The following is a 27,413-nucleotide window of genomic DNA, read 5'->3' on the forward strand; positions in this document are numbered from 1 at the left end:
TAAGGTCCCGGATGAGTGCGAATGCTTTAGGGCTCACTTGGGCGGTCAGAACTCTTAGCTTGGATCTCTGAGGCACGCCGGATTCTCCCAGGTAGGACTCGAAACAGCTCAGCCAGTGTTCGAAGTCGAGGGCTGAGTTTGCAGCCTGTGGGTTTAGATCCAGGTACGGTGGCCTGAGGGCTCGCAGCCAAGCTGGCTGCTGTGGCTGTTGTACCTCGGCGTCTGCCTGGTCGTTTTGCTGCTCGCTTTGCTGCTCAGGGAACGACATTTTAAAATTTAGCCAATAAAATTGATATACCTATCAATTCATCCAATGAAAAGCGACGAGCTAAGAAAGTAACTATAGGTTTTTATTGGCTAAATAACAGAGCCCACCTCGTGGGTGATCGGATCCAACAAGGAGGAATACCAGCCAGTCGACCACCTTTATACCTGGGCAGGTAGGTGGAGCCATGGGCGGAGTCAGCAGTGGTCAGCCCAGGTATAACAGTGTGACAAGAGGCGACCTCATATAGTGATACAACAGTGTGAACAGTGATAACCATAGAGTAAAGATATAACAGTGATAACTATAGTGTAACGATAGTGATAGATAAAAGTGGTTTACCACACTGACTGCTGCTCACCCAATAACATTGTGACAGTAAAGGGACTGCGATGGTCTCTGTATTTAAATTGAATGTCAAGAATCACCAAGCGTGTGCTTGGCGAAGGCTTAGTTGAATCTCTACACGGGAGTGTGTTACTCTCCTCCCAGCAATCTATCTGGTGAAGTAGGGATAAACGGAACAATTTCGGGATGGCTGCGTGTAACTAGTGGAGTGCCTCAAGGATCAGTGCTTGGGCCTCAGCTATTTACAATCTATATCAATGACTTAGATGTGGGGGCTGAATGGAATGTGTCCATGTTTGTTGATGATACAAAGTGGGAAAGTAATTCATTGAGTCATAACGGCTCAGAAGGAGACCTTTCAGCACATCGAGTCCGTGCCTGCTCTCTGTAGAGCAAACAAGTTATTCCCATTACCCCGCTCTATCCCTGTAGCCCTGCAAGTTTATTTCCCTCAAGTGCCTATCCAGTCTCCCCTTTAAAACTTTGACTGTCTCCGCTTCCAACAATTCCGTTGGCAGCGAGGTCCTGGTCCTCACCACTCACTGCGTAAAAAAGTTTTTCCTCACATCCCCCCCTGTATCTCTTGCCCCAAATCTTAAATCTGTGTCTCCTAGTCCTTGTACCATCAACTAGTGGGAACAGCCTTTCCCCGTATAGCCTATCCAAACCCATCATAATCTTGTTCACCTCTGTCAACTCACCAGTCAACTTCCTTTGCTCTAATGAAAATAATTCCAGCTTCTTCAACCTGTCCTTGCAGCTAAGATCCCCCATCCCCGGAACTATTCTGGTAAATCGCCTCTGCATCTTCTCAAGGGCCTTCATATCCTTTCTAAATTGTGGTGACCAGAACTGGATGCATTATTCCAGTTGTGGCCCAACCAGTGCTTTATAAAGATTCAGCATAACGTCTCTACTTTTGTACTCAATACCTCTATTTATGAAGCCCAAGATCCTATATGCTTTGTTAACCACGCTGTCAATATGTCCTTACCTTCAGGGACCTGTGCACTTTAACTCCCAGGTCCCTCTGTCCCTGCAGGCTGTTTAAAACTGTGACATTAAGTGTATATTGCCTCTCCCTGTTCCTTCTGCCAACAGGCTTCACCTCACACTTCTCTGTATTAAATTCCATCTGCCATGTGTCTGCCCATTCTGTTAGCCTTTCTATGGCCTGTTGCCGTTGATCGGTGTCATCATCACTGTTTGCCACACCCCCAAATTTAGTGTCATCGACAAATTTAGATATTCTACTGTGTATTCCAGTATCCAGGTCATTTATATAAATAAAAAAAGCAGTGGCCCCAGCACTGACTCTTGAGGAACAGCACTGTCTACCATCCTCCAGTCTGAAAAACAGGCATTTACCTCAACTCACAGTTTTCTGTCCTTAATCCAATTCCTTATAATACAAGTTGCACTGACCGACCTATTCCATGTGCCTCAATTTTGTTAACCAGCCTTCTATGTGGCGCTTAGTCAAACACCTTCCGAAAATCCATTTAGACAACATCCATTTCATTCCCTTGATCAAACCTCTCTGTTACATTTCAAAAAATTAAATTAGATTTGTCAAGCAGGAACTGCTTTTTACAAATCCGTGTTGGCTTTCCTTAATTCACTTAAACATTGCCAAGTGCCCGTTAACTTTTTCCTTGATTATTGTTTCTAAAACTTTACACAACACCGATGTTAAACTGAGTGGCCTTAATTACTACAATTATCCTTACACCTTTTCTTGAACAATGGCTTCACCGTTGCCACATTTCAATCCTCGGGCACCTGCCCCGCATCTAGGGAAGATTGGAAAATTATGCAAAGCCCTTCCGCAATATCTTCCCCCAATTCTCTTAGCAACCTGGGATGCAAGCCATCTGTACCAAGCGACTTGTCCACTCTAAGTATGGCCAGCCTTTCTAGTACACCCTGTCTAACATTTTTTACCCCTTCCAATGCTTCTACCGTTTCCACTTCTACCGATATTCTGTCAGCATCCACCTCCTTAGTGAACACCGATATAAAGTACACATTGAGTATTCTAGCCTTGCCCTGCGCCTCTAAGCATATATCACCATCGTTCTCTCTAATAGACACCAACCCGCCTCTTACACTCGCTTAATTTTTACATCCTGGTAGAAGATTTTTCAGTTCCCTTATATGTTAACCGCCATTCTACTCTCATGCTCACTCTTTGCCAATCTTATTTTAATCTTCCCATCCCCTCTCAACTTAATTTTAGCAGTGAGGAGGACGCAAGGAGGCTGCAAAGGGATATAGACTGGTTAAGTGACTGAGCAAGTAGGTGGCAGATGGAGTAGATTGTGGGTAAGTGTGAAATTATCCCCTTTGATAGGAAGAATAGAAAAACAGCACATTTTTTTTAAAGGTGAGAGATTAATAAATGTTGGTATTCAGAGAGATTTGGTGGCCCTTGTACATGAATTGATGAATGTTGACCTGCACATAAAGGAACCAATTAGAAAGGGATGTTAGCCTTTATTGCAAGCGGTTTGGAGTATAAGAGGAAGGAAGTCGTGCAACAAATATATAGGGCTTTGGTGAGCCCACACCTGTATTGCGCACAGTTTTGGTCTCCTTATCTAAGGAACGATATACTTGCCTTTGAGGGGGTGTAACATATGTTCTCTAGATTGATTCCGGTGAAGATCGTGTTGTCCAATGAGGAGAAATTAAGTGGAATGTGCCCATATTATCTAATGTTTAGAAGAATGAGAGGTGATCTCATTGACATTCTTAAAGGGCCTGACAGGGTAGATGATGAGAGGCTGCTTTACCCTGGATGGAGAGTATAAAGCTGGGGGTCATATTCTCAGGTTAAGGGCTCGACCATTTAGGACTGTGATGAGGAGAAATCTCTTCACTCTGAGGGTTGTAAATCTTTGGAATTCTCCACACCAGAGGATTGTGGATCCACAGTCGATGAATATATTCAAGACTGAGATTGATAGATATTTGGGCAGCAATGGAAACAAGAGATATGGAGATAGGGCGGGAAGGTGTTGTTGAGGTAGAAGATCAGCCATGATCTTATTGAGAAGCAGGCTCGAGGGGCAGAATGCCCTACTCCTGTTCCTACTTCCTATGTTTTTATGCCCATTAAAGTTCCAGTAAACACAGACCATTCCCCAATACTGACCATAACATGCTCAGACACTCCCCAGTTCCAATCTCCCGACACCCTTCGTGCTCGGCAGCTGAAGACAAGTTATATTACAGCAGCAAAGCCCAGCTGGTTACCATGGGCCCAGCAGAGATGTTTAATTATTTGTTTATCTCAGATAATTTCACGAATTGTCTTTAATGTTGACTAATTTAAATAGACTGGCACCGCTGGATGGTTCTGCTGAGAACAGAGAAGGCTAAGAGGAGATTTGATAGAGGTGTTCAGAATCATGAAAGGTTTATATAGTTAAAATAAAGCCAAACTGTTTCCACTGACCGAAGGGTCGATAACAAGAAGGCATAGGTTTAAGGTTACTGGGGAAATAACCAGAGGGGACATGAGATAAAGCTTTTTTACACAACGTGTGGTTAGAATTTGGAAAGCTCTGCCTGATAGGGTGGTGGGAACAGATTCAATCGTAGCCTTCAAAAGGGAATTGGATAAATAATTGCAGGAGAATAAATGCTGGGCAATGGGGAAAGAGCAGGGGAGTGGGAATAACTGGATTGTCCTTAAAAGAGCTGGTGCAGACTCGATGGGCCGAATGGTCTGCTTCACTGCTGTACTATTCCATGATGCTATGACACTCTTTCAATCAGAATAAATATCATACAATTTGTATAATATATAGTTAAAATATCTCTGATATTCAGCTTCCAAATTATAATATATTCAGTATTAATATATCCAATATATATTCAAATATATATATAGCTTTTCAATGAAGAACCTACAATCGAAAGTTATACTTAATCAAATTTCACACCAGGACTGAGATACCCCATGATATCTCTCACTGACCATCGAGTGTCCCTCACCATCTGCACTCAGTGTTCACCTGGGGACTGAGGTACCACATGATATCTCTCACTGACCATCGAGTGTCCCTCACCATCTGCACTCAGTGTTCACCTGGGAACTGAGATACCCCATGATATCTCTCACTGACCATCGAGTGTCCCTCACCATCTGCACTCAGTGTTCACCTGGGGACTGAGATACCGCATGATATCTCTCACTGACCATCGAGTGTCCCTTACCCTCTGCACTCAGTGTTCACCTGGGGACTGAGATGCCCCATGATATCTCACACTGACCTTCGAGTGTCCCTCACCATCTGTACTCAGTGTTCACCTGGGGCCTGAGAGACCCCATGATATCTCTCACTGACCATCGAGAGTCCCTCACTATCTGCACTCAGTGTTCACCTGGGGACTGAGATACCCCATGATATCTCTCACTGACCATCGAGTGTCCCTCACTATCTGCACTCAGTGATCACCTGGGGACTGAGATGCCCCATGATATCTCTTACTGACCATCGAGTGTCCCTCACCATCAGCACTCAGTGTTCACCTGGGGACTGAGATACCCCATGATATCTCTTACTGACCATCCAGTGTTCCTCACCATCTGCACTCAGTGTTCACCTGGAGATTGAGATACCCCATGATATCTCACACTGACCTTCGAGTGTCCCTCACCATCTGTACTCAGTGTTCACCTGGGGCCTGAGAGACCCCATGATATCTCTCACTGACCATCGAGAGTCCCTCACTATCTGCACTCAGTGTTCACCTGGGGACTGAGATACCCCATGATATCTCTCACTGACCATCGAGTGTCCCTCACTATCTGCACTCAGTGTTCACCTGGGGAATGAGATACCCCATGATATCTCTCACTGACCATCGAGAGTCCCTCACTATCTGCACTCAGTGTTCACCTGGGGACTGAGATACCCCATGATATCTCTCACTGACCATCGAGAGTCCCTCACCATCTACACTCAGTGTTCACCTGGGGACTGAGATAAACCATGATATCTCTCACTGACCATCGAGATTCCATCACTATCTGCACTCACTGTTCACCTGGGGACTGAGACACCCCATGATATCTCTCACTGACCGTCGAGAGTCCCTCACCATCTGCACTCAGTGTTCACCTGGGGACTGAGATACCGCATGATATCTCTCACTGACCATCGAGTGTCCCTTACCCTCTGCACTCAGTGTTCACCTGGGGACTGAGATGCCCCATGATATCTCACACTGACCTTCGAGAGTCCCTCACTATCTGCACTCAGTGTTCACCTGGGGACTGAGATACCCCATGATATCTCTCACTGACCATCGAGTGTCCCTCACTATCTGCACTCAGTGTTCACCTGGGGACTGAGATGCCCCATGATATCTCTTACTGACCATCGAGTGTCCCTCACCATCAGCACTCAGTGTTCACCTGGGGACTGAGATACCCCATGATATCTCTTACTGACCATCCAGTGTTCCTCACCATCTGCACTCAGTGTTCACCTGGAGATTGAGATACCCCATGATATCTCACACTGACCTTCGAGTGTCCCTCACCATCTGTACTCAGTGTTCACCTGGGGCCTGAGAGACCCCATGATATCTCTCACTGACCATCGAGAGTCCCTCACTATCTGCACTCAGTGTTCACCTGGGGACTGAGATACCCCATGATATCTCTCACTGACCATCGAGTGTCCCTCACTATCTGCACTCAGTGTTCACCTGGGGAATGAGATACCCCATGATATCTCTCACTGACCATCGAGAGTCCCTCACTATCTGCACTCAGTGTTCACCTGGGGACTGAGATACCCCATGATATCTCTCACTGACCATCGAGAGTCCCTCACCATCTACACTCAGTGTTCACCTGGGGACTGAGATAAACCATGATATCTCTCACTGACCATCGAGATTCCATCACTATCTGCACTCACTGTTCACCTGGGGACTGAGATACCCCATGATATCTCTCACTGACCATCGAGAGTCCCTCACTATCAGCACTCTGTGTTCACTTGGGGACTGGGATACCCCATGATATCTCTCACTGACCATCGAGAGTCCCTCACCATCTGCACTCAGTGTTCACCTGGGGCCTGAGATACCGCATGGTATCTCTCACTGACCATCGAGTGTCCCTCACCCTCTGCACTCAGTGTTCACCTGGGGACTGAGATACCCCATTATATCTCTCACTGACCATCGAGTGTCCATCACCATCTGCACTCAGTGTTCACCTGGGGACTGAGATACCCCATGATATCTCTCACTGACCATCGAGTGTCCCTCACCATCTGCACTCAGTGTTCACCTGGGGACTGAGATACCCCATGATATCTCTAACTGACCATCGAGAGTCCCTCACCATCTGCAGTCAGTGTTCACCTGGGGACTGAGATACCCCATGGTGTATCTCACTGACCATCGAGTGTCCCTCACTATCTGCACTCAGTGTTCACCTGGGGATTGAGATACCGCATGATATCTCTCACTGATCATCGAGTGTCCCTCACCATCTGCACTCAGTGTTCACCTGGGGACTGAGATAACCAGTGATATCTCTCACCGACCTTCGAGAGTCCCTCACCAACTGAACTCAGTGTTCACCTGGGGACTGAGATACCCCATGATATCTCTCACTGACCATCGAATGTCCCTCACTATCGGCAATCAGTGTTCACCTGGGGACTGAGATACTACATGATATCTGTCATTGACCATCCAGAGTCCCTCACCATCTGCACTCAATGTTCAGCTGGGGACTGAGATACCCCATGATATCTCTCACTGACCATCCAATGTCCCTCACCATCTGCACTCAGTGTTCACCTGGGGACTGAGATACCCCGTGATATCTCTCACTGACCATCGAGAGTCCCTCACCATCTGCACTCAGTGTTCAGCTGCGGACGCAGATACCCCATGATATCTCTCATTGACCATCGAGTGTCCCTCACCATCTGCACTCAGTCTTCAACTGGGGCCTGAGATACCCCATGATATCTCTCACTGTCCATCGACTTTCCCTCACAATCTGCACTCAGTGTTCAACTGGGGACTGAGATACTCCATGATATCTCTCACTGATCTTCGAGTGTCACTCACCATCTGCACTCAGTTTTCACCAGGGGATTGAGATACCCCATGATACCTCTCACTGACCATCGAGTGTCCCTCACCATCTGCACTCAGTGTTCACCTGGGGACTGAGATACCCCATGATATCTCTCACTGATCATCGAGAGTCCCTCAGCATCTGCACTCAGTGTCCACCTGGGGACTGAGATACCCCATGATATCTCGCACTGACCATCGAGTGTCGCTCACCATCTGCACTCAGTGTTCACCTGGGGACTGAGATACCCCATGATATCTCTCACTGACCATCGAGTGTCCCTCACCATCTGCAATCTATATTCTCCTGCGGACTGAGATACCCCATGATATCTCTCACTGACCATCGAGTGTCCCTAACCATCTGCGCTCTGTGTTCACCTGGGGACTGAAATACCACATGATATCTCTGATTAACCATCGAGTGTCCCTCACCATGTGCACTCAGTGTTCACCTGGGGACTGAGATACCCCATGATATCTCTCACTGACCATCGAGTGTCCCTCACCATATGCAATCAGTATTCTCCTGCGGACTACGATACCCCATCATATCTCTCACTGACCATCGAGTCTCCCTCACCATCTGCACTCAGTGTTCACCTGGGGACTGAGATACCCCATGATATCTCTCACTGACCATCGAGTGTCCCTCACCATATGCAATCAGTATTCTCCTGCGGACTACGATACCCCATCATATCTCTCACTGACCATCGAGTCTCCCTCACCATCTGCACTCAGTGTTCACCTGGGGACTGAGATACCCCATGATATCTCTCACTGACCATCGAGTGTCCCTAACCATCTGCGCTCTGTGTTCACCTGGGGACTGAGATACCACATGATATCTCTCATTGACCATCGAGAGTCCCTCACCATCTGCGCTCAGTGTTCACCTGGGGACTGAGATACCCCATGATATCTCTCACTGACCATCGAGTGTCCCTCACCATATGCAATCAGTATTCTCCTGCGGACTAAGATACCCCATGATATCTCTCACTGACCATTGAGTGTCCCTCACCATCTGCACTCTGTTCAAAAGCTCAATCTGCAGGTGCAGGAGAAGGTTCCCAAATCTTGGAGGTGCCCGCGGGAACTGCAGCCTGAAACTTACCCGGGCAAAGGCGTTCTGAAGCTGGGACGTAACAGTTAATGCAGAACAGAGAGATCAGTCTGTGAGGACGGAGGGAGAATGTGAGAGTCAGCCGAACATCCTCCGTCTCTGTATTATTAGAACTAAAATGGAGCACAACTCTTAGAGCAACAGAACGAAGCCTGGTTTGCAGATTCGTTAAATTCCAGCTTTAAATGTGCAGCTTTTCTATTGGACGAAGTGAAGCTGAGGTTATTGCTGCTTTCTGTTGCATGAGAGCTCAGTGTTAATCTAAAATAGGGAGTACTGTCTGTGAGCAGTCAGTTAGAGGGGAGGCTGGGACCGGAGACAGATAGAAACCTGGTTTAGAGAAGGAGGCAAGTTTCCAGCTTTTATTTGGGGGATTTTCTACCAGAGCGGAGAGTGAGACTGGGGTTATTTGTGTTTCGGGTGTAACAAGCCGCTGTGTAACATTGACTGTACTTTATATTAACATTAAACATCTTTCTGTCACTCAGTCGCAGACTCTTCACTCACTGACCCGTGTGAAAAACACAGAGTCCTGGACCAGCCCTGGAGGAGCACGGGCTGTATTGAGACTCAGTGCTCTGACAAAGTGAAGTGTGATTGGGATGTTGCCGACGGATGGTACAGATTTAAAAGGTAACGTGAGGGGGGAAATTACAGATTACCAGATGATCGATAATTAAATATACAAAAGCGAACGAAGCTTGAGAGTAGGAACGAAAACTATAGGGAGAACAGGATCATCATTCAGAACAATGGAACAGGGAGTGGATAAAAGGAAAGGGGAACAACAGAACTCTACAGAGAGAAATAGGGAGTAAAGGGAGATACCCGGGATTCAGGAGAATATAGAACTGGGACAGGGATTAAAGGGAGATACCTGGAACAGTGGGGAATATAGAACGGGGACAGGGAGTAAAGGGTGATACCTGGGATAGAGGGGGATACAGAATGGGTACAGAGAGTAAAAGGCGATACCCGGGATAGAGGGGCATATAGAACGGGTACAGAGAGTAAAAGGTGATACCCGGGATAGAGGGGAATATAGAACGGTGACAGAGAGTAAAGAGAGATACCCGGGATAGAGGGGAATATAGAACGGGGACAGAAAGTAAAGGGCAATACCCGGGATAGAGCAGAATAAAGAATGGGGACGGAGAGCAAAGAGAGATACCCGGGATAGAGGGGAATATAGAAAGGGGACAGAGAGTAAAGGGAGATACCCAGGATAGAGGGGAAAAGAGAACGGGGACAGAGAGTAAAGGGGAATTCCCGGGATAGAGGGGAATATAGAACGGGGACAGAGAGTAAAGGGAGATACCCGGGATAGAGGGGAATATAGAACGGGGACAGAGAGTAAAGGGAGATACCCGGGATAGAGGGGAATATAGAACGTGGACAGGGAGTAAAAGGAGATACCCGGGATAGAGGGGAATATAGAACTGGGACAGAGAGTAAAGGGAGATACCCGGGATAGAGGGGAATATAGAACGGTGACAGAGAGTAAAGGGAGATACCCGGGACTGAGGGGAATATAGAACGGGGACAGAGAGTAAAGGGAGATACCTGGGATAGAGGGGAATATAGAACGGGGACGGAGAGGAAAGGGAGATACCCGGGATAGAGGGGAATTTAGAAGGGGGGCAGAGAGTAAAGGGAGATACCCGGGATAGAGGGGAATATAGAACGGGGACAGAGAGTAAAGGGAGATACCCGGGGTAGAGGGGAATATAGAACGGGACAGAGAGTAAAGGGAGATACCCGGGATACAGGGGAATATAGAACGGGGACAGAGACTAAAGGGAGATACCCGGGAAAGAGGGGAATACAGAACGGGGACAGAGAGTAAAGGGAGATACCCAGGATAGAGGGGAATATAGAACGGAGACAGAGAGTAAAGGGAGATACCCGGGATAGAGGGGAATATAGAACGGGGCAGAGAGTAAAGGTAGATACCCAGGGTAGAGGGAATATAGAACGGGGACAGAGAGTAAAGGGAGATACCCGGGATAGAGGGGAATATAGAACGGGGACAGAGAGTAAAGGGAGATACCCGGGATAGAGGGGAATATAGAACGGGGACAGAGAGTAAAGGGAGATACCCAGGATAGAGGGGAATATAGAACGGGGACAGAGAGTAAAGGGAGATACCCAGGATAGAGGGGAATATAGAACGGAGACAGAGAAACACATCTCACCGATAAAACAGGGAAAATCACACGTATGGCTAAAATTAGATAAAAATATAGGAATAGCAAAAAACGATGTTTACTTATGTGCGATCTACATACCTCCAATAGAATCGCCATATTTTGAAGAGGAGATATTTGACACTCTCCACATGGAAATCAGCCATTTCCAGGCCCAAGGAAAGGTGCTACTATGTGGGGACCTAAATGCAAGGACAGGATGTGAACCTGACTTCATAGACCCACAGGGCAACAACCATGTGTTTGGCCAGACCCCTCTATATGTCACACCAGCCATCGCAAACCGAAACAACCTCGATTGTGAAATAAATAAAAGCGGTAGGGAGGTAGTGCAACTCTGCCGAGCCTTAGGCCTGTACATAGTTAACGGTAGGTTCAGAGGGGACTCCTTAGGGAGACTCACATATTCCTCAACTCTTGGGTCTAGTGTGGTGGATTATACAATCACTGACCTGGACCCCTGCGATATCAACGCATTCACTGTCAGGCAGCAATCCCCCCTCTCAGACCATAACCAAATAAATGTGTACCTTAAACTTTCTGCCCAAACTACAGACACAAAAAAGGAACCCAGTAAGCTACATAAAATAAACCAGACATACAGATGGGCCCCAGACAGTGGAGATAAATTCATCACAGCACTAAATTCACCTGATCTCACAAGTAAAATTTCAAAATTTAAAGAAAATCTATATGAGATCACCAGAGATGGGGTAAACATGGCCATAGAGGATATAAATATGATCTTTCATGAGGCAGCTGTAAAAGCCGACCTCGTGAAACAGAAGAGGAAGAGTCACAAAAGACAAAATAAAAATAAGAAATGGTTTGACCACGAATGCAAAAATGCCAGAAAAGACCTGAGAAAAATATCAAACCAAAAGCATCGCCAACCAAACAATCCGGACCTACGTACTAGATACAATGAAACCCTCAAAAGATATAAACACACCATTAGGAACAAAACACAAAACTATACCCACAAAATACTAGAAGAAATTGAAAACTCCACCAACCCAAAACAATTCTGGGAAATGTGGAATAACCTGAGTACAACACAATTGCAAGCATTACCAATCCAAGATGGCGACATCTGGAGAACACATTTTGAAAACCTCTACAAAGACATCCCAATAAACGAAACAAACCCAAGTCAACATCAGGTCACAGAAAAACTCCACACATTAGAAGCAACAATCAAAGACAACCAAAACCCTCTAGACTCCCCAATCACATGGAAAGAAATGGCCACAAAAACAAAATCTCTCCACCTAAAGAAAGCCTGTGGCCCAGACAACATCAAAAATGAAATGCTCAAGTTCAGCAATATGGAGATGCAGGGTGCGGTACTCAAATTATTCAACATCATATTACGTTCAGGCTGTTTTCCCGATATCTGGTGCCAAGGACTAATCTCCCCCATATATAAAAGCGGAAACAAATCAGACCCAAATAACTACCGCGGCATCTGTGTCAACAGTTGTCTAGGGAAGTTATTTTGCAGTATTCTAAATAGTAGATTACTTGATTTTCTTAACAAACATAATATCCTCAGAAAAAACCAAATAGGCTTTCTTCCAAAACACCGCACCGCCGACCATATCTATACCCTTCACACCCTCATTGAAAAACATATACACCAAACAAAAAATGGGAAAATATTCGCCTGTTTCATCGACTTCAAGAAAGCCTTTGACTCTATATGGCACGAAGGGCTCTATTATAAACTTCTTCAATGTGGAATAGGGGGCAAAGTCTATGACCTTATTAAATCAATGTATCTGAAAAACAAATGCGGGGTCAAAATTGGAGACAAACGCACCGATTTCTTCACCCAGAGAAGAGGCGTCCGGCAGGGCTGCAATTTGAGCCCGACCCTGTTCAACATATACATAAATGAATTAGCAGACATGCTGGAGCAAAGCGAGTCACCAGGTCTCCGTCTCCTGGATGGAGAAGTGAAATCCCTGTTCTATGCGGACGACCTGGTTCTGCTGTCTCCCACAGAACAGGGATTACAGCAACAACTAGACCTACTCGACAAATACTGCCAAAATTGGGCTCTAACAGTAAATCTAAAGAAAACCAACATCATGATTTTTCAAAAAAGGCCCAGATGTCAGGAAAACAAATACCAGTTTACCCTCAGTGATATCACTATAGGACACACTATGAGCTACACCTACCTTGGTCTAACTATTACAGCATCAGGGAGCTTCAGCATAGCAGTGAATGCACTAAAAGAAAAAGCCCGAAGAGCCCTATATGCAATAAAAAGAAAATTCTACAACATCCAAATCCCAATCAAAATCTGGCTCAAAATATTTGACAGCATAATCCTGCCCATTGCACTGTACGGTAGTGAAGTATGGGGCCCGCTAAATCACCAAAGCTACACTAAATGGGAAAAACATACAATAGAAGCCCTACATGCAGAATTCTGCCGAAGCATCCTTCGCACCCAAAGAAAAACGCCAACAAATGCATGCAGAGCCGAACTAGGCAGATACCCACTGATAATAAACATCCAAAAACGAGCACTAAACTTCCTAAATCACCTCAAATCTAGCTCCCCAGACACCCTTCATTTCAAAGCCTTTCAGACCCAAGAGCTAAACCCAGAAAAGAGTCCCCTGAGTCAGCTGCTACGGAAACTAAGTACTCAGCCGGACCCTGACCAGCCCCAGACCAACACAGCCGTCCAAACACCAATCCGAGTGAACCAAATCATTAAAAAATGCAAAGAAACCTACCTGGAGCATTGGAACAAAATAACCGAAAGCCAAAGCAGATTAGAATGTTACCGGGCCCTAAAAAGAGAATATAAACTGGCAGACTACCTCACGACCATCAGAGACACAAAACAGAGACAGACCCTCACCAGGTACAGACTAAGCGACCACCAACTGGAAATTGAAAAAGGCAGATACAAGAAATCCTGGCAGCCTAGAGAGAATAGAATATGCGATCAATGTCTGGCTGGCGAGGTTGAAACAGAAATGCATTTCCTCCTAAAATGCGAAAAATTCAACACATCAAGAAACATATTATTCAACAAGCTAAGCCAAACAACCCCAGATTTCAAGGAATTGGATGATCTGTCAAAATTGAGATTAGTCCTAGGAGAAGGAGACAGACCATACCTTGGGGCCAAATATGTAACAACATGTCACAACCTGAGGACTGTTTAAAATTAAGACTGTTTAAAATTAATATTGAACGTACCAAATGAAGTACAAAGACTGTTTAAAATTAATATTGTTTAAAAGTAATATTGTATGTACCCAACAAATGTCAAATCGATTGACACCTACTGAATGTTGGAAAACTGTACCTTTTTGCTATGTAAGCTTTGGCAATATGGTTCTCTGTAAACTTTCATGCCAATAAAGCATTTTAATTGGAATTGGAGTAAAGGGAGGTACCCGGGATAGAGGGGAATATAGAACGGGGCAGAGAGTAAAGGGAGATACCCAGGGTAGAGGGAATATAGAACGGGGACAGAGAGTAAAGGGAGATACCCAGGATAGAGGGGAATATAGAACGGGGACAGAGAGTAAAGGGAGATACCCGGGATAGAGGGGAATATAGAACGGGGACAGAGAGTAAAGGGAGATACCCGGGATAGAGGGGAATATAAACCGGGGACAGAGAATAAAGGGAGATACCCGGGATAGAGGGGAATATAGAACGGAGACAGAGAGTAAAGGGAGATACCCGGGATAGAGGGGAATTTAGAACGGGGACAGAGAGTAAAGGGAGATACCCGGGATAGAGGGGAATATAGAACGGGGCAGAGAGTAAAGTGAGATACACGGGATAGAGGGGAATATAGAACGGGGACAGAGAGTAAAGGGAGATACCCGGGATAGAGGGGAAATAGAACGGTGAGAGAGAGTAAAGGGAGACACCCTGGATAGAGTGGAATATCGAACGGGGACAGAGAGTAAAGGGAGATACCTGGGATAGAGGGGACTATAGAACGGGGACAGAGAGTAAAGGGAGATACCCGGGATAGAGGGGAATATAGAACGGGGCAGAGAGTAAAGGGAGATACACGGGATAGAGGGGAATATAGAACGGGGACAGAGAGTAAAGGGAGATACCCGGCATGGAGGGGAATATAGAACGGGGATAGATAGTAAAGGGAGATACCCGGGATAGAGGGAAATATAGAACGTGGACAGAGAGTAATGGGAGATACCCGGGATAGAGGGGAATAAAGAATGGGGACAGAGAGTAAAGAGAGACACCCGGGATAGAGGGGAATATAGAACGGGGACAGGGAGCCAAGGGAGATACCCGGGATAGAGGGGAATATAGAACGGGGACAGAGAGTAAAGGGAGATACCCGGGATAGAGGGGAATATAGAACGGGGACAGAGAGTAAAGGGAGATACCCGGGATAGAGGGGAATATAGAACGGGGACAGATAGTAAAGGGAGATACACGGGATAGAGCAGAATATAGAATGGTGACAGAGAGTAAAGGGAGGTAGCCGGGATAGAGAGAATATAGAACGGGGACAGAGAGTAAAGGGAGATACCCGGGATAGAGGGGAATATAGAAAGGGTACAGAGATTAAAAGGAGATACCCGGGATAGAGGGGAATATCGAACGGGGACAGAGAGTAAAGGGAGATACCCAGGATAGAGGGAATATAGAACGGGGACAGAGAGTAAAGGGAGATACCCGGGATAGAGGGGAATATAGAACGTGGACAGGGAGTAAAAGGAGATACCCGGGATAGAGGGGAATATAGAACGGGTACAGAGAGTAAAGGGAGATACCCGGGATAGAGGGGAATATAGAACGGGGACAGAGAGTAAAGGGAGTTACCTAGGATAGAGGGGAATATAGAACGGGGACAGAGAGTAAAGGGAGATACCCGGGATAGAGGGGAATATACAACGTGGACAGTGAGTAAAGGGAGATACCCGGGAGAGAGGGGAATATAGAACGGGGACAGAGAGTAAAGGAAGATACCCGGGATAGAGGGGAATTTAGAACGGGGACAGAGAGTAAAGGGAGATACCCGGGATAGAGGGGAATATAGAACGGGGACATAGAGTAAAGGGAGATACCCGGGAGAGAGGGAAAATAGAACGGGGACAGAGAGTAAATGGAGATACCCGGGATTGAGGGGAATATAGAACGGGGACCGAGGGTAAAGGGAGATACCCGGGATAGCGGGGAATATAGAACGGGGACAGAGAGTAAAGGGAGATACACAGGATAGAGGGGAATATAGAACGGGGACAGAGAGTAAAGGGAGATACCCAGGATAGAGGGGAATATAGAACGGGGACAGAGAGTAAAGGGAGATACCCTGGATAGAGGGGAATATAGAACGGGGACAGAGAGTAAAGGGAGATACCTGGGATAGAGGGGAATATAGAACGGGGACAGAGAGTAAAGGGAGATACCCGGGATAGAGGGGAATATAAACCGGGGACAGAGAATAAAGGGAGATACCCGGGATAGAGGGGAATATAGAACGGAGACAGAGAGTAAAGGGAGATACCCGGGATAGAGGGGAATTTAGAACGGGGACAGAGAGTAAAGGGAGATACCCGGGATAGAGGGGAATATAGAACGGGGCAGAGAGTAAAGGGAGATACACGGGATAGAGGGGAATATAGAACGGGGACAGAGAGTAAAGGGAGATACCCGGGATAGAGGGGAAATAGAACGGTGAGAGAGAGTAAAGGGAGACACCCTGGATAGAGTGGAATATCGAACGGGGACAGAGAGTAAAGGGAGATACCTGGGATAGAGGGGACTATAGAACGGGGACAGAGAGTAAAGGGAGATACCCGGGATAGAGGGGAATATAGAACGGGGCAGAGAGTAAAGGGAGATACACGGGATAGAGGGGAATATAGAACGGGGACAGAGAGTAAAGGGAGATACCCGGCATGGAGGGGAATATAGAACGGGGATAGATAGTAAAGGGAGATACCCGGGATAGAGGGAAATATAGAAAGTGGACAGAGAGTAATGGGAGATACCCGGGATAGAGGGGAATAAAGAATGGGGACAGAGAGTAAAGAGAGACACCCGGGATAGAGGGGAATATAGAACGGGGACAGGGAGCCAAGGGAGATACCCGGGATAGAGGGGAATATAGAACGGGGACAGAGAGTAAAGGGAAATACCCGGGATAGAGAGGAATATAGAACGGGGACAGAGAATAAAGGGAGATACCCGGGATAGAGGGGAATATAGAACGGAGACAGAGAGTAAAGGGAGATACCCGGGATAGAGGGGTATATAGAACGGGGACAGATAGTAAAGGGAGATACACGGGATACAGCAGAATATAGAATGGTGACAGAGAGTAAAGGGAGGTAGCCGGGATAGAGAGAATATAGAACGGGGACAGAGAGTAAAGGGAGATACCCGGGATAGAGGGGAATATAGAAAGGGTACAGAGAGTAAAAGGAGATACCCGGGATAGAGGGGAATATCGAACGGGGACAGAGAGTAAAGGGAGATACCCAGGATAGAGGGAATATAGAACGGGGACAGAGAGTAAAGGGAGATACCCGGGATAGAGGGGAATATAGAACGTGGACAGGGAGTAAAAGGAGATACCCGGGATAGAGGGGAATATAGAACGGGTACAGAGAGTAAAGGGAGATACCCGGGATAGAGGGGAATATAGAACGGGGACAGAGAGTAAAGGGAGTTACCCGGGATAGAGGGGAATATAGAACGGGGACAGAGAGTAAAGGGAGATACCCGGGATAGAGGGGAATATACAACGTGGACAGTGAGTAAAGGGAGATACCCGGGAGAGAGGGGAATATAGAACGGGGACAGAGAGTAAAGGAAGATACCCGGGATAGAGGGGAATTTAGAACGGGGACAGAGAGTAAAGGGAGATACCCGGGATAGAGGGGAATATAGAACGGGGACAGAGAGTAAAGGGAGATACCCGGGATAGAGGGGAATATAGAACGGGGACATAGAGTAAAGGGAGATACCCGGGAGATAGGGAATATAGAACGGGGACAGAGAGTAAATGGAGATACCCGGGATTGAGGGGAATATAGAACGGGGACCGAGAGTAAAGGGAGATACCCGGGATAGCGGGGAATATAGAACGGGGACAGAGAGTAAAGGGAGATACACAGGATAGAGGGGAATATAGAACGGGGACAGAGAGTAAAGGGAGATACCCAGGATAGAGGGGAATATAGAACGGGGACAGAGAGTAAAGGGAGATACCCTGGATAGAGGGGAATATAGAACGGGGACAGAGAGTAAAGGGAGATACCTGGGATAGAGGGGAATATAGAACGGGGACAGAGAGTAAAGGGAGATACCCGGGATAGAGGGAATATAGAACGGGGACAGAGAGTAAAGGAGATACCTGGGATAGAGGGAAATATAGAACGGGGACAGAGAGTAAAGGGAGATACCCGGGATAGAGGGGAATATAGAACGGGGACAGAGAGTAAAGGAAGAAACCCGGGATAGAGGGGAATAAAGAACGGGGACAGAGAGTAATGGGAGATACCCGGGGTACAGGGGAATATAGAACGGGGACAGAGAGTAAAGGGAGATAACCGGGATACAGGGGAATATAGAACGGGGACAGAGAGTAAAGGGAGATACCCGGGATAGAGGGGAATATAGAACGGGGACAGAGAATAAAGGGAGATACCCGGGATACAGGGGAATATAGAACGGGGACAGAGAGTAAAGGGAGATACCCGGGATAGAGGGGAATATAGAACGGGGACAGAGAATAAAGAGAGATACCCGGGATAGAGTGGAATATAGAACGGAGACAGAGAGTAAAGGGAGTTACCCGGGATAGAGGGTAATATAGAACGGAGACCGATAGTAAAGGGAGATACCCAGGATAGAGGGGAATATAGAACGGGGACAGAGAGTAAAGGGAGATACCCGGGATAGAGGGAATACAGAACGGGGACAGAGAGTAAAGGGAGATACCCGGGATAGAGGGGAATATAGAACGGGGACAGAGAGTAAAGGGAGATACCCGGGATAGAGGGGAATATAGAACGGGGACAGAGAGTAAAGGGAGATACCCGGGATAGCGGGGAATATAGAATGGGGACAGAGAGTAAAGGGAGATACCCGGAATAGAGGGAATATAGAACGGGGACAGAGAGTAAAGGGAGATTCCTGTGATAGAGGGAAATATAGAACGGAGACAGAGAGTAAAGGGAGATACCCGGGATAGAGGGGAATATAGAACGGGGACAGAGAGTAAAGGGAGATACCCGGGATAGAGGGAAAAAAGAACGGGGACAGAGAGTAAAGGGAGATACCCGGGATAGAGGGGAATATAGAACGGGGACAGAGAGTAAAGGAAGAAACCCGGGATAGAGGGGAATATAGAACGGGGACAGAGAGTAATGGGAGATACCCGGGATAGAGGGGAATATAGAACGGGGACAGAGAGTAAAGGGAGATACCCGGGATACAGGGGAATATAAACCGGGGACAGAGAATAAAGGGAGATACCCGGGATAGAGGGGAATATAGAACGGAGACAGAGAGTAAAGGGAGATACCCGGGATAGAGGGGAATATAGAACGGGGACAGAGAGTAAAGGGAGATACACAGGATAGAGGGCATATAGAACGGGGACAGAGAGTAAAGGGAGATACACGGGATAGAGGGGAATATAGAACGGGGACAGAGTGTAAAGGGAGATATCCGGGATAGAGGGGAATATAGAACGGGGCAGAGAGTAAAGGGAGAGACACGGGATAGAGGGGAATATAGAACGGGGACAGAGAGTAAAGGGAGATACCCGGGATAGAGGGGAAATAGAACGGTGAGAGAGAGTAAAGGGAGACACCCTGGATACAGCGGAATATAGAACGGGGACAGAGAGTAAAGGGAGATACCTGGGATAGAGGGGACTATAGTACGGGGACAGAGAGTAAAGGGAGATACCCGGGATAGAGGGGAATATAGAACGGGGCAGAGAGTAAAGGGAGATACACGGGATAGAGGGGAATATAGAACGGGGACAGAGAGTAAAGGGAGATACCCGGCATAGAGGGAATATAGAACGGGGACAGAGAGTAAATGGAGATACCCGGGATTGAGGGGAATATAGAACGGGGACCGAGAGTAAAGGGAGATACCCGGGATAGCGGGGAATATAGAACGGGGACAGAGAGTAAAGGGAGATACACAGGATAGAGGGGAATATAGAACGGGGACAGAGAGTAAAGGGAGATACCCAGGATAGAGGGGAATATAGAACGGGGACAGAGAGTAAAGGGAGATACCCAGGATAGAGTGGAATATAGAACGGGGACAGAGAGTAAAGGGAGATACCTGGGATAGAGGGGAATATAGAACGGGGACAGAGAGTAAAGGGAGATACCCGGGATAGAGGGAATATAGAACGGGGACAGAGAGTAAAGGAGATACCTGGGATAGAGGGAAATATAGAACGTGGACAGAGAGTAAATGGAGATACCCGGGATAGAGGGGAATATAGAACGGGGACAGAGAGTAAAGGAAGAAACCCGGGATAGAGGGGAATAAAGAATGGGGACAGAGAGTAATGGGAGATACCCGGGGTACAGGGGAATATAGAACGGGGACAGAGCGTAAAGGGAGATACCCGGGATACAGGGGAATATAGAACGGTGACAGAGAGTAAAGGGAGATACCCGGGATAGAGGGGAATATAGAACGGGGACAGAGAATAAAGGGAGATACCCGGGATACAGGGGAATATAGAACGGGGACAGGGAGCCAAGGGAGATACCCGGGATAGAGGGGAATATAGAACGGGGACAGAGAATAAAGGGAGATACCCGGGATAGAGTGGAATATAGAACGGAGACAGAGAGTAAAGGGAGTTACCCGGGATAGAGGGTAATATAGAACGGAGACCGATAGTAAAGGGAGAAACCCAGGATAGAGGGGAATATAGAACGGGGACAGAGAGTAAAGGGAGATACCCGGGATAGAGGGGAATATAGAACGGGGACAGAGAGTAAAGGGAGATACCCGGCATAGAGGGGAATATAGAACGGGGATAGATAGTAAAGGGAGATACCCGGGATAGAGGGGAATATAGAATGGGGACAGAGAGTAAAGGGAGTTACCCGGGATAGAGGGGAATATAGAACGGGGACAGAGAGTAAAGGGAGATACCCGGGATAGAGGGGAATATACAACGCGGACAGTGAGTAAAGGGAGATACCCGGGATAGAGGTGAATATAGAACGGGGACAGAGAGTAAAGGGAGATACCCGGGATAGAGGGAATACAGAACGGGGACAGAGAGTAAAGGGAGATACCCGGGACAGAGGGGAATATAGAACGGGGACAGAGAGTAAAGGGAGATACCCGGGATAGAGGGGAATATAGAACGGGGACAGAGAGTAAAGGGAGATACCCGGGATAGCGGGGAATATAGAACGGGGACAGAGAGTAAAGGGAGATACCCGGAATAGAGGGAATATAGAACGGGGACAGAGAGTAAAGGGAGATACCTGGGATAGAGGGAAATATAGAACGGAGACAGAGAGTAAAGGGAGATACCCGGGATAGAGGGGAATATAGAACGGGGACAGAGAGTAAAGGGAGATACCCGGGATAGAGGGAATATAGAACGGGGACAGAGAGTAAAGGGAGATACCCGGGATAGAGGGGAATATAGAACGGGGACAGAGAGTAAAGGAAGAAACCCGGGATAGAGGGGAATATAGAACGGGGACAGAGAGTAATGGGAGATACCCGGGATAGAGGGGAATATAGAACGGGGACAGAGAGTAAAGGGAGATACCCGGGATACAGGGGAATATAAACCGGGGACAGAGAATAAAGGGAGATACCCGGGATAGAGGGGAATATAGAACGGAGACAGAGAGTAAAGGGAGATACCCGGGATAGAGGGGAATATAGAACGGGGACAGAGAATAAAGGGAGATACCCAGGATAGAGGGCATATAGAACGGGGACAGAGAATAAAGGGAGATACACGGGATAGAGGGGAATATAGAACGGGGACAGAGAGTAAAGGGAGATATCCGGGATAGAGTGAAATATAGAACGGTGCAGAGAGAAAAGGGAGATACACGGGATAGAGGGGAATATAGAACGGGGACAGAGAGTAAAGGGAGATACCCGGGATAGAGGGGAAATAGAACGGTGAGAGAGAGTAAAGGGAGACACCCTGGATAGAGTGGAATATAGAACGGGGACAGAGAGTAAAGGGAGATACCTGGGATAGAGGGGACTATAGAACGGGGACAGAGAGTAAAGGGAGATACCCGGGATAGAGGGGAATATTGAACGGGGCAGAGAGTAAAGGGAGATACACGGGATAGAGGGGAATATAGAACGGGGACAGAGAGTAAAGGGAGATACCCGGCATAGAGGGGAATATAGAACGGGGATAGATAGTAAAGGGAGATACCCGGGATAGAGGGAAATATAGAACGTGGACAGAGAGTAATGGGAGATACCCGGGATAGAGGGGAATAAAGAATGGGGACAGAGAGTAAAGAGAGACACCCGGGATAGAGGGGAATATAGAACGGGGACAGGGAGCCAAGGGAGATACCCGGGATAGAGGGGAATATAGAACGGGGACAGAGAGTAAAGGGAGATACCCGGGATAGAGGGGAATATAGAACGGGGACAGAGAATAAAGGGAGACACCCGGGATAGAGGGGAATATAGAACGGAGACAGAGAGTAAAGGGAGATACCCGGGATAGAGGGGAATATAGAACGGGGACAGATAGTAAAGGGAGATACCCAGGATGGAGGGGAATATAGAATGGGGACAGAGAGTAAAGGGAGCTACCCGGGATAGAGGGGAATATAGAACGGGGACAGAGAGTAAAGGGAGATACCCGGGATAGAGGGGAATATACAACGCGGACAGTGAGTAAAGGGAGATACCCGGGATAGAGGGGAATATAGAACGGGGACAGAGAGTAAAGGAAGATACCCGGGATAGAGGGGAATTTAGAACGGGGACAGAGAGTAAAGGGAGATACCCGGGATAGAGGGCAATATAGAACGGGGACAGAGAGTAAAGGGAGATACCCGGGATAGAGGGGAATATAGAACGGGGACAGAGAGTAAAGGAAGATACCCAGGATAGAGGGAATATAGAACGGGGACAGACAGTAAAGGGAGATACCCGGGATAGAGGGGAATATAGAACTGGGACAGACAGTAAAGGGAGATACCCGGGATAGCGGGGAATATAGAACGGGGACAGAGAGTAAAGGGAGATACCCGGGATAGAGGGAATATAGAACGGGGACAGAGAGTAAAGGGAGATACCTGGGATAGAGGGAAATATAGAACGGGGACAGAGAGTAAAGGGAGATACCCGGGATAGAGGGGAATATAGAACGGGGACAGAGAGTAAAGGGAGATACCCGGGATAGAGGGGAATATCGAACGGGGACAGAGAGTAAAGGAAGAAACCCGGGATAGAGGGGAATATAGAACGGGGACAGAGAGTAAATGAAGATACCCGGGATAGAGGGGAGTATAGAACGGGGACAGAGAGTAAAGGGAGATACCCAGGAGACAGGGGAATATAGAACGGGGACAGAGAATAAAGGGTGATACCCGGGATAGAGGGGAATATAGAACGGAGACAGAGAGTAAAGGGAGATACCCGGGATAGAGGGGAGTATGGAACGGGGACAGAGAGTAAAGGGAGATACCCAGGATAGAGGGCCTATTGAACGGGGAGAGAGAGTAAAGGGAGATACCCGGGATAGAGGGGAATATAGAATGGCGACAGAGAGTAAAGGGAGATACCCGCGATAGTGGGGAAGATAGAACGGGGACAGAGAGTAAAGGGAGATACCCGGGATAGAGGGGAATATAGAACGGGGACTGAGAGTAAAGGGAGATACCCGGGATTGAGGGGAATATAGAACGGGGCAGAGAGTAAAGGGAGATACACGGGATAGAGGGGAATATAGAACGGGGACAGAATAAAGGGAGATACCCGGGATAGAGGGGAATACAGAACGCTGACAGAGAGTAAAGGGAGATACCCTGGATAGAGTGGAATATAGAACGGGGACAGAGAGTAAAGGGAGATACCCGGGATAGAGGGGAATATAGAACGGGGACAGAGAGTAAAGGGAGATACCCGGGATAGAGGGGAATATAGAACGGGGCAGAGCGTAAAGGGAGATACACGGAATAGAGGGGAATACAGAACGGGGACAAAGAGTAAAGGGAGATACCCGGCATAGAGGGTAATATAGAACGGGGATAGATAGTAAAGGGAGATACCCCGGATAGAGGGAAATATAGAACGAAGACAGTGAGTAAAGGGAGATACCCAGGATAGAGGGGAATACAGAACGGGGACAGAGAGTAAAGGGAGATACCCGGGATAGAGGGAAATATAGAACGGGGACAGAGAGCAAAGGGAGATACCCGGGATAGAGGGGAATATAGAACGGGGACAGAGAGTAAAGGGAGATACCCGGGATAGAGGGAAATATAGAACGTGGACAGAGAGTAATGGGAGATACCCGGGATAGAGGGGAATAAAGAATGGGGACAGAGAGTAAAGAGAGACACCCGGGATAGAGGGGAATACAGAACGGGGACAGGGAGCAAAGGGAGATACCCGTGATAGAGGGGAATATAGAACGGGGACAGAGATTAAAGGGAGATACCCGGGATAGAGGGAATATAGAACGGGGATAGATAGTAAACGGAGATACCCGGGATAGAGGGGAATATAGAACGGGGTCAGAGAGTAAAGGGAGATACCCGGGATAGAGGGGAATATTGAACAGGGACAGAGAGTAAAGGGAGATACCCGGGATAGAGGGGAATATAGAACGGGAACAGAGAGTAAAGGGAGATACCCGGGATATAGGGGAATATAGAACGGGGACAGTGAGTAAAGGGAGATACCCGGGATAGCGGGAAATATAGAACGTGGACAGAGAGTAAAGGGAGATACCCGGGATAGAGGGGAATAAAGAATGGGGACAGAGAATAAAGAGAGACACCAGGGATAGAGTGGAATATAGAACGGGGACAGGGAGTAAAAGGATATACCCGGGATAGAGGGGAATATAGAATGGGGACAGAGAGTAAAGGGAGTTACCCGGGATAGAGGGGAATATAGAACGGGGACAGAGAGTAAAGGGAGATACCCGGGATAGAGGGGAAGATAGAACGGGGATTGAGAGTAAAGGGAGATACCCGGGATAGAGCAGAAAATAGAATGAGGACAGAGAGTAAAGGGAGATACCCGGGTTAGAGTGGAATATAGAACGGTGACAGATAGTAAAGGGAGATACCCGGGATAGAGTGGAATATAGAACGGGGACAGAGAGTAAAGGGAGATACCCGGGATAGAGGGGAATATAGAACGGGGACAGAGAGTAAAGGGAGATACCCGGGATAGAGGGGAATATAGAACGGGGACAGAGAGTAAAGGGAGATACCCGGGATAGAGGGGAATATAGAACGGGGCAGAGCGTAAAGGGAGATACACGGAATAGAGGGGAATACAGAACGGGGACAAAGAGTAAAGGGAGATACCCGGCATAGAGGGTAATATAGAACGGGGATAGATAGTAAAGGGAGATACCCCGGATAGAGGGAAATATAGAACGAAGACAGTGAGTAAAGGGAGATACCCAGGATAGAGGGGAATACAGAACGGGGACAGAGAGTAAAGGGAGATACCCGGGATAGAGGGAAATATAGAACGGGGACAGAGAGCAAAGGGAGATACCCGGGATAGAGGGGAATATAGAACGGGGACAGAGAGTAAAGGGAGATACCCGGGATAGAGGGAAATATAGAACGTGGACAGAGAGTAATGGGAGATACCCGGGATAGAGGGGAATAAAGAATGGGGACAGAGAGTAAAGAGAGACACCCGGGATAGAGGGGAATACAGAACGGGGACAGGGAGCAAAGGGAGATACCCGTGATAGAGGGGAATATAGAACGGGGACAGAGATTAAAGGGAGATACCCGGGATAGAGGGAATATAGAACGGGGATAGATAGTAAACGGAGATACCCGGGATAGAGGGGAATATAGAACGGGGTCAGAGAGTAAAGGGAGATACCCGGGATAGAGGGGAATATTGAACAGGGACAGAGAGTAAAGGGAGATACCCGGGATAGAGGGGAATATAGAACGGGAACAGAGAGTAAAGGGAGATACCCGGGATATAGGGGAATATAGAACGGGGACAGTGAGTAAAGGGAGATACCCGGGATAGCGGGAAATATAGAACGTGGACAGAGAGTAAAGGGAGATACCCGGGATAGAGGGGAATAAAGAATGGGGACAGAGAATAAAGAGAGACACCAGGGATAGAGTGGAATATAGAACGGGGACAGGGAGTAAAAGGATATACCCGGGATAGAGGGGAATATAGAATGGGGACAGAGAGTAAAGGGAGTTACCCGGGATAGAGGGGAATATAGAACGGGGACAGAGAGTAAAGGGAGATACCCGGGATAGAGGGGAATATAGAACGGGGACAGAGAGTAAAGGGAGATACCCGGGATAGAGGGGAATATAGAACGGGGCAGAGCGTAAAGGGAGATACACGGAATAGAGGGGAATACAGAACGGGGACAAAGAGTAAAGGGAGATACCCGGCATAGAGGGTAATATAGAACGGGGATAGATAGTAAAGGGAGATACCCCGGATAGAGGGAAATATAGAACGAAGACAGTGAGTAAAGGGAGATACCCAGGATAGAGGGGAATACAGAACGGGGACAGAGAGTAAAGGGAGATACCCGGGATAGAGGGAAATATAGAACGGGGACAGAGAGCAAAGGGAGATACCCGGGATAGAGGGGAATATAGAACGGGGACAGAGAGTAAAGGGAGATACCCGGGATAGAGGGAAATATAGAACGTGGACAGAGAGTAATGGGAGATACCCGGGATAGAGGGGAATAAAGAATGGGGACAGAGAGTAAAGAGAGACACCCGGGATAGAGGGGAATACAGAACGGGGACAGGGAGCAAAGGGAGATACCCGTGATAGAGGGGAATATAGAACGGGGACAGAGATTAAAGGGAGATACCCGGGATAGAGGGAATATAGAACGGGGATAGATAGTAAACGGAGATACCCGGGATAGAGGGGAATATAGAACGGGGTCAGAGAGTAAAGGGAGATACCCGGGATAGAGGGGAATATTGAACAGGGACAGAGAGTAAAGGGAGATACCCGGGATAGAGGGGAATATAGAACGGGAACAGAGAGTAAAGGGAGATACCCGGGATATAGGGGAATATAGAACGGGGACAGTGAGTAAAGGGAGATACCCGGGATAGCGGGAAATATAGAACGTGGA

The 27,413-nt window shown here is 47.5% G+C and overlaps 1 protein-coding gene across 1 annotated transcript in view; it reads left to right on the plus strand.

Moving 5' to 3' along the window:
- Nucleotides 1–799: 799 nt before the first annotated feature.
- The window catches only part of LOC147091437 (uncharacterized), a 221,570-nt gene continuing 194,956 nt past the window's right edge, over nucleotides 800–27,413 (plus strand). Inside the window, exons 1-2 of the mRNA XM_085976599.1 lie at nucleotides 800–809; nucleotides 9,350–9,494. Coding sequence (XP_085832725.1) covers nucleotides 800–809; nucleotides 9,350–9,494 — 155 coding nt within the window. The remainder of the gene's footprint in view (nucleotides 810–9,349; nucleotides 9,495–27,413) is intronic.

Source organism: Somniosus microcephalus, unplaced genomic scaffold (assembly GCF_052327205.1).
Source record: "Somniosus microcephalus isolate GS21.2 unplaced genomic scaffold, FLI_Smic_1.0 unresolved_chr3, whole genome shotgun sequence".
NCBI lineage: Eukaryota > Metazoa > Chordata > Chondrichthyes > Squaliformes > Somniosidae > Somniosus > Somniosus microcephalus.